This window comes from Anolis carolinensis, unplaced genomic scaffold (assembly GCF_035594765.1).
Source record: "Anolis carolinensis isolate JA03-04 unplaced genomic scaffold, rAnoCar3.1.pri scaffold_12, whole genome shotgun sequence".
NCBI lineage: Eukaryota > Metazoa > Chordata > Lepidosauria > Squamata > Dactyloidae > Anolis > Anolis carolinensis.
The window spans coordinates 24994212-25008640 of record NW_026943823.1 but is presented as its reverse complement, the minus strand read 5'-3'; the positions used below and the strand labels follow the sequence as shown (position 1 = coordinate 25008640).

The 14429-nt window shown below is 41.1% G+C and overlaps 1 protein-coding gene across 5 annotated transcripts in view; it reads left to right on the top strand.

The window, feature by feature from the left end:
- Positions 1 to 14429, top strand: part of aff2 (ALF transcription elongation factor 2) — a 331356-nt gene that overhangs the window by 171746 nt on the left and 145181 nt on the right. For all 5 annotated transcript variants that reach the window (XM_062963858.1, XM_062963857.1, XM_062963856.1 and 2 more), the window contains exon 4: positions 7509 to 7553. In XM_062963858.1, coding sequence (XP_062819928.1) covers positions 7509 to 7553 — 45 coding nt within the window. The remainder of the gene's footprint in view (positions 1 to 7508; positions 7554 to 14429) is intronic.

Genomic DNA, 14429 nt, shown 5'->3' with positions numbered 1-14429 from the left:
GTTTGTTGTGTGTGCCATCCACAAGGACTCTTGGGGGGAATGAAAATAACACATACTGTATATACTCGAGTATAAGCCTAGTTTTTCAGCCCCTTTTTTAAGACTGAAAAAGCCCCCCTCGGCTTATACTCGGGTGAGGGTCCTGGTTGGCTTATATTTGGGTCACCTTATACTCGAGAATATATGGTACATTTATTATTTTTCTCTCTTATTATTGGTATTATTACATTTATTATCTTTCTCTATTATTGTTGCTACTATTACATTTATTTACTCTATTATTATTATTACACTTATTTCACTCTGATATTATTATTATTGCATTTATTAATTTACTCTATTATTACATGTATTATTTTCCTGTATTTATTATTATTATTATTATTATTATTATTATTATTATTATTATTACATGTATTATTTTACTCTATTATTATTAAAAAGATACATAAGCACGTCTACATTGAAGAAGATGAGAATAATGATCGGATCAGAGTTGGACAGTCTTATCTTAAATGGACTCTTCTAAATTGAGGCTTGGATGCACACCTGTCATCCTTTCACCTGGCTTGAATCCTCCACCCTCCAGCTTCAGAGGAGGTCCTTGGGTTCAAGTGCTGATGGTTCTAGACTAGGTCTTATGTGTGAACATACTTCAAGGCTGGTGAAGGAGAGCTTGAATCAGTGTACAGAGTTTAAACAGATCCCACTTCTGTGTTTTCCCCACAAGGTGTGCTGTATTTTGTTTATGTCATCAGTCAAAATGAATGGAGATAGCTATGGAGACAGTCTGCCAAGAGAGCCATTGGGACTCTCCCTGAAGTCCTCCCATCGGCTAACATACCAGAGCCTCTCCTTGTCTGTTCCTGATGGAGCCCAACAGCAGGTCGAGATCCTAAGGCAAAAGGCAAAGGTTCTCAAAGTGAGCAGCAGACTCTTTAAAGAAAATTAATGGGGTCCGACTTCTGCTGAGTTCTCTGACAATAAGGAATTTCCATGCCCAACGTTGATAGAAAGTGCTAAATACAGTCTCGGTAGGAAACCAGTTTTCGACTTTCTGCCCTGGGATGCCAAAAATATTTCAGCAGGAAATGCTAAAGGAAGCTGAACTTTGAATTGTAATTCCAATGACTGTCTACTGGAATGGATTAACGCTCCACGCGGCACCTTCTGAGGCGACGGGTTGCATCTTGCAGGATCAAAATCTGTCTGTTTTGACAGATGGAAAAGGTCGCAAGTGAATCCTTGTCAGGTGGTGTTAGCCCTCTTCAAAATAATAAAGCAAAATCTGGGTTGGGTGGGAGATGTAAAAGAAGAAGAAGCAGCAGCAGGAGGAATAATGACCTCACACGCTCTAAAATATCAGCCGGGATTTCTGTTGCGTACACCAGAATATCTTTTTAAATTTAGATGCTAGGGAATCAAACAAAACCCATTTTTTTTTCTCTGATCTTGTTGGCATTTGGAGTTTGACTGAAGAGAGATTAAGCAACAATAAGAAAATATAGGAAGATTTGCAGAGTTTGGTCTCCATAAATCAATGTTCAGGGACCGTGGTTCTGGAAACCACCGAAAAAGTTAACTCTTTGAATGGCAGGGTTGTTGTGCATTGCCCTTCCTGCTCCCGGGATCTCTAGTTGTTTCTCCCAAAGACCGGCAACTGAAGATGTGCCTGATGGGTTGGGGCACACACATACATGCAAAGGCCACGTCTCTTATAAAAAGAAGTCATATTAGTTATCAAAGTATTTGTCCATTGGAACCATTTCTGCAGACAGTGCCTGGTTGACGTGGGCTGCCTTGGGAGAGTTGAGTGCCTTCTTCCCGGCCTTTGCAACCCTCCTCGGCTGCACCAAGACTTCTCTGTAGCAACTGGTTTGCCGCTTGCAGCCCATTTTTCAAAGTTTTCCAGCGAAAAGAGGGACATTGCCAGCTGAAGCCTCTTTTGATATAAATGGGGATTTCCACTTAAAAACCAATCTGTCTCTGAGCAGCCCAACGGTTGGAAAGCGTTTCTAATAGAGCCGCAAAGAGCCTTTACGATCTTAGATTTGTCAGAGTCTTGTGCCCGGGGAACACGCCTCCTCCGCGCCAAGAAAGAACGGCTGGAACTCCGTCCCCAGAAGAGGTTGGAACGGGCTGTCGCTCTTCTGGTTCTGGTCCAGCAGCAGCCACGCACAGGCCAAGGGATTCCGCCCTGAACCAACCCACCGGCTTCATCTGTGGAGCGGTGCGTGGGCCAACATGTAGGCAAATCCCACTGATTCCGTGGGTCTCCTCCAGTCAGAACTAGCAACACGATTTTGGCCATTGCCTTTCATGTAACAATCAATGCTTAACATCTTGTTCTTTCCTCCCAGTTTTGCCAAGTCTGCTCCGTTTGTCTATATTTGGCTGGGATTTCAATCAAAATCCCAAGGCTGGACCATATCGCTGCTTCTGTTCACATTATTATTGGTAACACTGCCCAACACACATTTTGGGGCTGCAAAGGTTAGCCCTCTTTCTGGGCATATTTGACCTGCTGATTCCAGAAATGGTCCCAGTTTCCCCACATCAGCTCTGGTTTTCGAGATAGAGAACATATGCCATCGAGCAGTTGCCACCTGCTCACCCATGAAAACCATGATAGCCATATCTAAGAAACTAGAGCTAATGCGGTCTCTCCAATGCTCTAGTTTCTTAGATATGGCTATCATGGTTTTCATGGGTGAGCAGGTGGAAACTGTGGAGCATGTCTTGTTGTACTGCTCTTTTTTACCGAGACCTTCGTAAACACTTTATAAATCCAATTTTAGAAAGTTTACCAGGGAGATCTGTAAGGTTTTATGTAGATTATCCTTTGGCAGACCAAAACCCCAAAATTACTGCCAAAGTTGCTAGCTTTTGTGCAGCAGCGATAGTTTGTCGGTGCAAGATCTTACCACAGTTTTAGAAGGTTTTAATATTTACTTGAGCATTTACCTTTGCTATTTTAGCATATAAATGTTTTATACCGTTTTAACTACCACATTCAATACTGTGTTTTAACCTTATTCTTCATTGTGTTTCCTAATATCTAACTGTATACGTTTCTACGCTATTTTGATGCTTGTGCATTTTCTGTTGCTGGTCATTGACTGTTATATACACACACACACACACACACACACACACACACACACACACACACACTAGCTGTGCCCGGCCACGCGTTGCTGTGGCAAAGTGGTGGTGGTATTGGTTTAAAATTGTTGTGTAATTTTTATTTGATGTTATTTGTATTTTTTAATTAATTTTATTGTAAGTTATCTTTTTATTTATTATATGTTATTATTTTCTTGTATAAGTTTTAGTTATTTTTTGTTATAATGGTATTTTATTGTATTAATTTTTTAGTGTTTTTAATTATTTTTAGTGTTTTTTGTTATTTTTTATTGGGTTGCTAGGAGACCAAGTTGGAGGAGCTTAGCCTTCTAACTGGCAGCAATTGGATAAAAGCAATTATTCCTCTCTCTCTCTAATTAGGACTTTATTTTTCTTTTCTTTTTGTTGTATCAACCTAGAGCCGTGGATGATGGGTTGTGTTGTCAAATTTCGAGGTTGGGGGGCCTGTAGTTTTGTTGTTTTGTGGGTCGCCGTGATGCCATCACTCTTTTATATACAGTAAGAGTCTCACTTATCCAACATAAACGGGCCGGCAGAACGTTGGATAAGCAAATATGTTGGATAATAAGGAGAGATTAAGAAAAAAGCCTATTAAACATCAAAATAGGTTATGATTTTACAAATTAAGCACCAAAACATCATGTTATACAACAAATTTGACAGAAAAAGTAGTTCATTACACATTAATGCTATGTAGTAATTACTGTATTTACGAATTTAGCACCAAAATATCACAATGCATTGAAAACATTGACTACAAAAATGCGTTGGATAATCCAGAATGTTGGATAAGTGAGACTCTACTGTATATAGATATATTCTCTCTCCAATGCAGTTTTCAGAATCAACGCCCCAAACAACGGCAGGAATAGGTTTAGAAACAAAAAACCCAGTTTGATGAGTATTCATTGGTATCCTAATAAATATTCATGTTGTGTGAAAGAACTGGATGGGTGGCAGGTCTGTGAGCTGTTTCAGTTGGCTGCCTAGTTTTCTGAATAACAGCAGATAGCATTGGCCCAGGTTCTCCGTGACCAATATCTAGGGGTCTAATGTCGTGCCCTAGCCTTGCACGGTTGCCCACCCTCTGCCTGACCTGGAGTTTACTGTATAGGCTGAGGGGGAAAAGGAAAGGGCCTGAGGCTGTGAGGCAGGGTCCCCAAACTAAGGCCCGGGGGCTGGATGCAGCCTTCCAAGGTCATTTACCTGGCCCCCAACCTCAGTTTTATAATATAATATTTTTATATCATTTTAAATAATATAATATATTGTATATACATATAATATTGATAATAATGTTATAATGTTATACAATATAATACTAATAATAATGCCATATAATAATATTAATTATATGTTATATATTACATTTAATATTACAGTATGGTGGTATAGTTCAATATAGTAATATATAATGCTAATGTGATATGCTAACAATATAATATATTGTATGTACATACAGCTGCTCTGAGTCCCCTTCGGGGTGAGAAGGGTGGGATATAAATGTAATAAATAAATGTAGTAAATGAATAAATAAATAATTTTAGACTTAAAAGATAAAGGTAAAGGTTTCCCCTGACGTTAAGTCCAGTCGTGTCCAACTCTGGGGTTGGTGCTCATCTCCATTTCTAAGCCGAAGAGCCGGAGTTGTCCATAGACACCTCCAAGGTCATGTGGCTGGCATGACTGCATGGAATGCCGTTATTTTCCCGCCAGAGCAGTATCTATTGATCTACTCACATTTGCATGTTTCTGAACTGCTAGGTTGGCAGAAGCTGGAGCTAACAGTGGGCGCTCACTCTGCTCCCCGGGTTTGAACCTGGAACTTTTCGGCCCACAACTTCAGCAGCTCAGTGCTTTAACACACTGAGCCACCGGAGGCTCCAATCTTAGACTTAGGCTCACCCAAAGTCTGAAATGACACAACAACAATCCTAATTAACTTGACTATCTCATTGGCCAGAAGCAGGAGCACACTTCCCATTGAAATCCTGATAGGTTTATGTTGGTTACAATTGTTTTCATTTTTAAATATTGTATTGTTCTTTCATTGTTGTTGTTGTTTTGCACTACAAATAAGACATGTGCAGTGTGCATAGGAACTTGTTTTTTTCTTTTCCAAATGATAATTCGGCCCCTCCACAGTCTGAAGGATCGTGGACCGGCCCTTTGCTTTAAAAGTTTGGGGACCCCTGCTGTTAGGAATGATGGGAGTTGGAGTCCAAAACACCTGGAGGGCCAAGGTTTGCCCATGCCTGGTATATACATTATGTGCAAGCCGTGATTCCGCAGCGATCACATCTCAAATATTTGACCACTTCACCCATCGTAAAATGTTTATTCTGACATTCTTTACTTATCAGACTGGAATGACGTGATTGACGGTCCTCCCCAAATTGGAGGTTATCTTACCATTCCTTTGAAATGCAAACAGAATAGAAAAATCTATAGCCGTTTAAAGCAAAACCAGGCGCCGCTATTGACCTCCTATGTACATTTCCTTATGAAGGGGGGAGGGAACCCACATAAAAGCCATCGTGAAACATTTCGCAGCAGGCAAATTAATTGGTTTTTACTGTATTTGAATGGCGTGATTGTCAAATAAAGCATTCCTCGACAGTTAATAGTGTCATTTAGAGGCATAAAATTATTGGCTTATTTGTTATTGGATAAAAAACAAAAGCAAACACTTTGTATTAGGAAGTTTTAATGTGTTTAAAATTCTCATTAGGGATTTATGGACATTCTTGCTTCGCAGAGCGCCTCATTAATTTGAGGCTAAACAGTTACTTCTGTGTTGCCATTCCGGCGGTTGGTTTTGCGTTTGCGGAGACGTCTTTCCGCGCAGGGTTTTCTTCAAAACTCTCTACTTCCCGTTAATTAGATCTTGCATTAGAACTTGGGCTGTTCGCTGCTGGAAATGTAGAATTTAATTAATGTGATGTATAAATCAAATGGAAGCGAGTTATTTTTAGGAGATCTGTCTCTCTTCTTCACATTTTAGTGAGCAGTTAAGCAGTGTGACATGAAAGCATGCTCAGAAATAAGAGCAAGTCCTGAGACCTCCATGGTAAATAAATACACTTGGCAGCAATAGTTCAAAGTGATTTAATTGGGAATGCAGCGAGTAGCAACAATCCAGTGGAAATCCAGACTCCTTTGGCTGTTTAGAGTTATGTCTTGTAGCAGAAGTGAAGTTCAACTTACCGTATATACTCAAGTATAAGCCGACCCGACTATAAGCCGAGTCACCTAATTTTACCACAAAAAAACTGGGAAAATATTGACTCAAGTATAAGCCGAGAGCGGTAAATCTCAGAAATAAAAATAGATAATAATACAATTACATTTTTGAATACTTACATAGAACTGTAATTTAAGGTAGCACTGTCCAACTGTGATTAAATCATTATTTTCAACTTACCGTATATACTCGAGTATAAGCTGACCCGAATATAAGCCGAGGCACCTAATTTTACCACAAAAAAAACTGGGAAAACGTTGACTCAAGTATAAGCCGAGAGCGGTAAATCTCAGAAATAAAAATAGATAATAATACAATTACATTTTTGAATATTTACATAAAACTGTAATTTAAAGTAACACTGTCGAATTCTGATTAAATCATTATTCTCAACTTCTTCACTGTAAATGTGCTTATGTATCATTTTAATAATAATAGTAATAATAATAATAATAATAGAGTAAAATAATACATGTAATAATAAAAATAATAAATACAGTAAAATAATAAATGCAATAACAATAATATCAGAACAAAATAATAAATATATTAATAATAATATTTAAAAATTGATTAAAATAAATGGAATAGTAGCAATAATATCAAGAGTAAAATGATAAATGTAATAATAATAATAATAATAATAATAATAATAATAATAGAGTAAAATAATAAATGTAACAATGCCAATAATAATAGAGGAAAATCCATATATACTTGAGTATAAGCCGACCCGGATATAAGCCAACTGGGACCCTCAGCCGAGTATAGGCTGAGGGGGGCTTTTTCAATTCTAAAAAAGGGCTGAAAAACCTGGCTTATACTCGAGTATATACAGTATTTTACATCCTTGACCTTGAACTATTAGAGTCCCCTGACAATAAGAACCAAGTTGCTTTTCTTCCTGCTTTCCTTTATATATTTTTCTAAATGTAATTTACTCCTTAAAGGGTACTAGATAATGTCCGTCATGAATAATTATGCTCCTTTGTGATGCTAGATGCAGTGCAAGCCTTTGATTAAATATGACTTTATTATACTATATGCCTTCCACACCTAATGTTATTGGTAAAGTATATTTGCAGAGTGATTGCATTTTCCATTTTCTCCCTTCTAGGTTACCCTTCCCAATGACTCCAACTGTGTGGAGGAAATACTACGGGTAAGTTAATGTTGGACTGTTGGATTATGACCTGTTGGAACAGGGGTTCTCAACCTTCCTGATGCCACGATCCCTTAATCTAGTCCCTCATGTTGTGCTGACCTCCAATCATAACATTATTTTCATTGCTTCTTCATAACTGTCATTTTGTTACTGTTATGAATCGTAATGTCAGTATCTGATCTGCAGGATGTATTTTCATTCACTGGACCAAATTTGGCACAAATACCCCATACACCTACATTTGAATACTGGTCAGGATGAGGGAGGATTGATTTTGTCATCCTCCCACAACCCAACTCATCATTGTTTGAGTCCACAGTGCTCTCTGGATGTAGGTGAACTGCAACTTCCAGACCCAAGGTCAATGCCCACCAAACCCTTCCAGTATTCTCTGTTTGTCATGGAGTTCTCTGTACCAAGTTTGTTTCAATTCCATCGTTGGTGGTGTTCAGAATGCTCTACAACTCCTAACACTGGCTTTTGTACTCAAACAGACTCAAGCCTCAACTGTCTTTTAACTCCTAACATTAGCTTCTGTACTCAGACTCAAGCCTCAACTGTCTTTTAATCCCTAACACTGGCTTCTGTACTCAAGCCTCAACTGTCTTTTAACTCCTAATATTGGCTTTTGTACTCAAACAGACTCAAGCCTCAACTGTCTTTTAATCCCTAACACTGGCTTCTGTACTCAAGAGTCAAGCCTCAACTGTCTTTTAACTCCTAATATTGGCTTCTGTACTCAAACAGACACAAGCCTCAACTGTCTTCTAACACTGGTTTCTGTACTCAGAGTCAAGCCTCAACTGTCTTTTAATCCCTAACACTGGCTTCTGTACTCAGAGTCAAGCCTCAACTGTCTTTTAACTCCTAATATTGGCTTCTGTACTCAAACAGAGTCAAGCCTCAACTAACTCCTAACACTGGTTTCTGTACTCAGAGTCAAGCCTCAACTGTCATTTCTCAACGGTCATACTTTTATACTGCATTCTTAACAGTCACTGAACCAGTCACATGGTCTGCAGCCCCTCCCACTGTCTCAAGTACATAGAGCTAAGAAAACTGCAAACCAAAGAAGACATACGCTTCAGGAAATAAACAACACGTTATAAACAAACAAAACATTAGACGGAGGCTTGGCAAGGTTGCTATCTCCAACAGTTAATGTAATTTCCAGCTTGGGTTTCCCTTGGCTTGGTACTGCAGTTGGGAGATGCCTTCCCCTTAGAGGCCCAACAGGTAACAACGCCTTGCGGTTCCTCCTTAAAGTTTCCCCAGGTGTGCTTACCAAGGCTAACACAGGCAAGCAGTGACATATTGGCTAAGTGCCTTGAATTTAAACAACGAAATGCCCGCAAGAGGGTAGAATAGTGAGGCGATTGCCTCATCCCCTTATCATCCTCTATATGGGGCATTTGTAAGCAAATCAAGTGGAAACCAAATAAGTCCATTAGACCTTGCAAATGGAGCAAGCAACTGCTCTACAAAGTGTGCACAGGTTTGCACACAACCCTTGTCTCTTTCTTGGAGCTGTATCCATCAAAACTGGAGAATTTGGATCTCCCACCTGGATATTATCCATGAAACCTGGAGACACAGATCCAGGCTGATAGATACTCCCTTCTCTCCATCAAAGGGGGGTTGCACCAGGATATCTATACACATATTAAAAGTGAAAATGTGTATGTGTATATGTGGAGGAGGTGTTCCTTAATTTGCATGACCCTGCCCACTGCCTCTTCCTTAACCCTTTCCTGCCCATTCCTATGGCATACAGTTGAGAAATTGTTCAGCAACTGAAGAAGAGGTTTGAGGAGAATTCACCATGATTTACAGGACTTGTACTTGACCTACTTCCAGAGAGCACTGTTAACTCAACCAATGATGGATCTGGACCAAACTTGCCACAGATAATGGGACTTGCAGTACCTTCACTGATACTGTGACCCCCACCGACAATGGACTGGGGCCAAACGTGGCATAGAGAAGCCCCTTGACCAATTGAACATACTGATGGGGTTTGGGGGAATGAACCTTGATTTTGGGAATTATAGTTCACTTGCATCCAGAAAGCACTAAACTCAGCTGATGTCAGATCTGGACCACACTTGGCACACAGAACCAACATGGCCAACTGTGCATACAGGCCTGGTCTGGGGTGATTGACCTCGGACCTGGGAGTTGTAGTTCACCCTTATCCAGAGACCCCTGAACGCAGCCAATGATGGATCTGGATTAATCTTGGCATGCAGACACAACATGGCCAACTGCGAATACTTAAAAGAACAATGGGTTCCCCTAAAACTGTGGAGACCAAAATCCACTGCTAGTGGTAATATGAAAATAACTATGTTCTTGTCATTGGCTAGTTCCTTAAGTATCTGCCAATCAGTACTGGAGAAATTATTTTTGTATCTATCCTTGTTGGGAATGTGTTTCAGAAAAATTTCATCACAAACAATTTTCTCAAAGGCCTTGATACCAACATGATCAGTAAATGGAACAAAAGTACTGCGGGGTCTAAATGTGGTTACGTTGGTATTTATTGTTTTGCCAAAATTATATCGCAATTTAATGGATCGAAACAAATTAGAAAGTTCAATGCGGGTACGAAAAGGATTGATTTTAAGGGTGGGAACAAAGGACAAACCTCTGTTAATTATTGAGATTTCATGAGGAGAAAATACCCTATCTGATAAATTAACTATCAGATCTTCTTTTTTTGGTTGGAAGCCCCATAAAAAAAACCTGTTGGGTTGGTTTCTGACACGACCAGTGCGTCTAGGTGGTGGGATATAGTCTCTTTTTTGCATGATCAAAAAAACATCATCAATGTATCTGCAATATTTAACCATGTAGTTGTGAAGGGGATTTTTTCGTGATTCAAAATAAATTTAACTTCCAAATTATTCATGAATAGATTAGCTATGGACGGAGCCGCAGCACTCCCCATAGCAACGCCTTGAGTTTGAAAATAAAAACAACAATCAAATTTGAAATAATTTTTTTCAAGAATTACATCAATTAGATCTAATAAAAAATGGGTCGGAGGATGTAAAGTGGATCTCAAATCAAGTGTGCTCGCACATATCTCTCGAGCTTCTGCTAGAGGGATGCAGGACATTTACTTACATGAAAAACTTGGCCTTATATTTCGAGAGAAGAACCGCTGATTGCTCTGGGAATCTGGGAGTTGTAGTTCACCCTTATCCAGAGAGCACTCAAGCCAGCCAATGACAGATCTGGACCAAACTTCAGTGACATTACCTAACATCCCAAAACAAATAACAACCCCAAGCTAGTGAATAATGAATATGTGCTAGAGTTCCATTTCCCAGTGCCGGACCTTGACCCTGTGATGGCCATGGCCAGTGTGTTGCATTTCCACCCAGAGCGCCTCAATGCTGGGGATCCTCTCTGTGAAGGATACTCACTGGGCAAGGCATATGCCTCCCATCACGCTGGAGAGATAGCTGGACAGGTGTGATATTAATTAAAAGCTTCGTCGTCTTGAACAAAACAAAACCCTACCTATAATTAGAATAAAACGACTGGAGTTAAATGAACAAAAGTCTATAATTTATTCTCTCCCCTCGTCTCCTGATGACTAGCTTCAGTCTAATGACATTGGAGAATATGTAAATTGATCAGCAGGTGAAAATGCCCTTGACTGAGTAAATTATATGCGGTATTACCTTCCTGGTACCATTTGGAAAAAAGGCGCTAATCAACTTAATATGTAGCAGCCATCGCCGAGGTGACTTGTTCACAAAGCAAAATTAGCCGACTAATAGGTTTATCCCGCCACCCCTCCCCTCCGTGCCAGACCCATTAATTGTTTCCTTTCCTCGTATATGAAAAAGATGCCAAAGGAAAGAACGGCGCCCAGTCGAAGGGCTGAAGAGCTTCATTTTGGGGGAAATGCCTCTCCGGGTGTGGATGGATGTGTCTAGCAGCCCATGAGTAATTTCGATATTTTCCTCCCGGTATCTGGAGGCTTTGCTGGGAAGAGGTTGCGGAGGGTTGCGGGGAAGGAGAGGCGAGCTGCATTTCAAATGGATTTATGCACGTCACCGGGCAAAGGAACAGCAAGCTGCCCGGCGTAGTAAATCAGGCGGGTCTGTCAGATGTGGGAACACCTTGGGAAGGATATGATGTCAAATATCAGTAACTTAGCAACCTAGCCCTTTGCTGTCTGGAGAATGAGTAACAACAAGCACTTTTCAGCAGAAGAGTAAATAAATCAGGGCTTGTGTCAAGAGGGGCTGCAGCCGGGAGCCTTCCAGGGCCGTCCGTTCGACACAGTTACAGTACCGTGGTTCTGTCCGGTGGACTTCTGGGATGTGCAGTTTGTCAAGGCGCCAAAGCTCCCTGGCTGAGAACTCTCCCTGGAATACAAACCCTGGATCCCAAGGGATAGAAGGCAAAATGGGATCTTAATACCATACAAACACCCCTCCGTATTTACGAGTTTAACGTTGGCACGATTGATGATTCCTGCCTTGGTCACAAGGTCCTCATGCGCAGCCCTGTGGCCAGATTATGACAGATGTTGGTCACAGAGTAACTCAAAAATGGGTTCTCAACCTGGGTCCACAGATGCTTTTGGACTTCAACTTCCAGAAATCCTAACAGCTGGTAAACTGGCTGGGATTTCTGGGAGCTGTAGGCCAAAAACATCTGGGGAACCCCATGCTGAGAACCACTGATCTAAAGGATCCAAAGAATCCTATCAAGAATACTTCTTTGGGAATCTCAATGTCCTTCAGCCTAGTTCTATAATCAACTTCTCTGGAAGATGTTGACTATAAGGATTTTTTTTTTTTGTATCAGGAGCGACTTGAGAAACTGCACATCGCTTCTAGTGTGAGATAATAATAATACATGGGGCCAAACCCAGGCCACAAACAATATAAAAACATAACAATAAAACAATCAATCAACAATAAAACAAGTCATAGGTCAAGATACAGTAAATATACTATGATAAAATCCTGGGTGGGCTCTAAAAAAGAACTGGGCCAAAAAAGTGCAATTAGTGTCAGATTCAATCAAGGTGAGGTAGATCCCAGAACTATTGTCCCGTTAAAGTGCTGGCGAAGGCAGACACTATGGCCTGCTAAAGGAATAGGGTATAATAAGTGAGATAAGCAACAGGTCAATCCATTACTATGGAGATCAGTCACCAAAGGCCTGTTGGAAGAGCCAAGTTTTCAGGCTCTTCCGAAAGGTGAGGAGGGTGGGGGCCTGCCTGATCTCCCTGGGGAGAGAGTTCCAGAGCCGGGGGGGGGGGGAGGGCGCACGATGGAGAAGATAATTGGCCGTCTGCAAGGATGTTGCCCAGGGGATGTTGCCCAGGTGTTTTGATGTTTTTACCATCCTTGTGGGAGGCTTCTGTCATGTTCCCACATGGAGCTGGAGCTGATAGAGGGAGCTCATCTGCACTCTCCCCAGGATGGATTCGAACCAGCAACCTTCAGGTCATAACACAACCCAATCTTCAAGTCAGCAGTCCTGCCAGCACAAGGGTTAACCCTATAGACCAGTGGTTCTCAACCTGGGGTCCCCAGATGTTTTTGGCCTTCAACTCCCAGAAATCCTAACAGCTGGTAAACTGGATGGGATTTCTGGGAGTTGTCGGCCAAAAACATCTGGGGACCCAGGTTGGAATGACTGCTATAGTCTATAGAGTGAAGGATCTAAAAATTGTTAGCAAAATCACCTCTCTTGGAATCTCTGTGACTTCCAGCTCAGCTCTGTGGTCATCTTCTGACAGACATTGGCTACTGATAACACTAAACAGCATGGCAATTAAAGCAGGTTCAAACTGCATTCATTCTACAGTGAAGATGCATGTGCTCTCCGGTTTTCCTCCAGAGTTTGGTGATGACTATAAGGCCAGGGATATGGAGAAGTCACCCTTAAAGTGTTGGAGACATAAACATTTCACTTCATAGGGAGCACTGGGTGTTTTGGTTGACAGTATCTGCGTGAGAAGAAATACAAATTAAGCAGAGCCCTCTATTTTCTGTGCTTTATTGCTGCCTCTGCCAAAGCAGCCTTGGCCCAAGACTCCTCATATAAAGTCTGAGTCCAGGAGCAAAATATATTTTACAAGGAGTGAAACATTTAAAGGTGGACGCTGGCTACAAAGGCCTGTGTGGTCTGCACATCACACAAAGAGAGCAGATGTTTAAAGTTAAATGAAAACCATGATGGGTGAGCGAGAGTGTTCATAAAATGGCTTTTTTCCTCCCCAACAAAAATGAGGGATTGTTCAGGGATGTGCAGATTGGTATGACTGAGCGGTTTGGGGATGCGTTTCTCTTCTGCTTTCTAGTTGCCAAGTTTTCAGTTTTTTTAAAATAACAAACACAACTTGTTCATTAGAGTTGATTGCATTGCATCCTTGCGTTGCTTATTAACAGGGCACACCCTGGAAAGGGTGTTGGCAAAGCTCAAAGGCAAAGAAGCCGTTTGTGGGAAATGCACAAGATCCGGCCGAGAGGCAATTGTGCCGCTGACGTTGTGTCCTGCAGGCGGGCATGTCGAGAGCGAACTCACCCCCAGACCCCAAATGCCCGCCTTTGTGGCATTAGCAAAGGAATAAGTAAACACAGAGGGCTCTTGAAATTCAGCTGTACATCTCAGAAGCCTTCATGGATGTGTGTGCTGCTTTTTCTTTCCACTTTCCTCCGGCTTTAAAGTAAGCGGAGAGAGCTGAGCAGCAGTCTTGAGTGGCTCATAAGAGGCCTCTTTCCAAGAATACAAGCAGGGCTTGAGATAATTGTCTGTTCTTAAGGTGAAAAGCACACGTCTGCATTTTAGATAGATAGGGATCAGCTGGTTTTCCTTGTAATAGGCAGTAAGAGCACC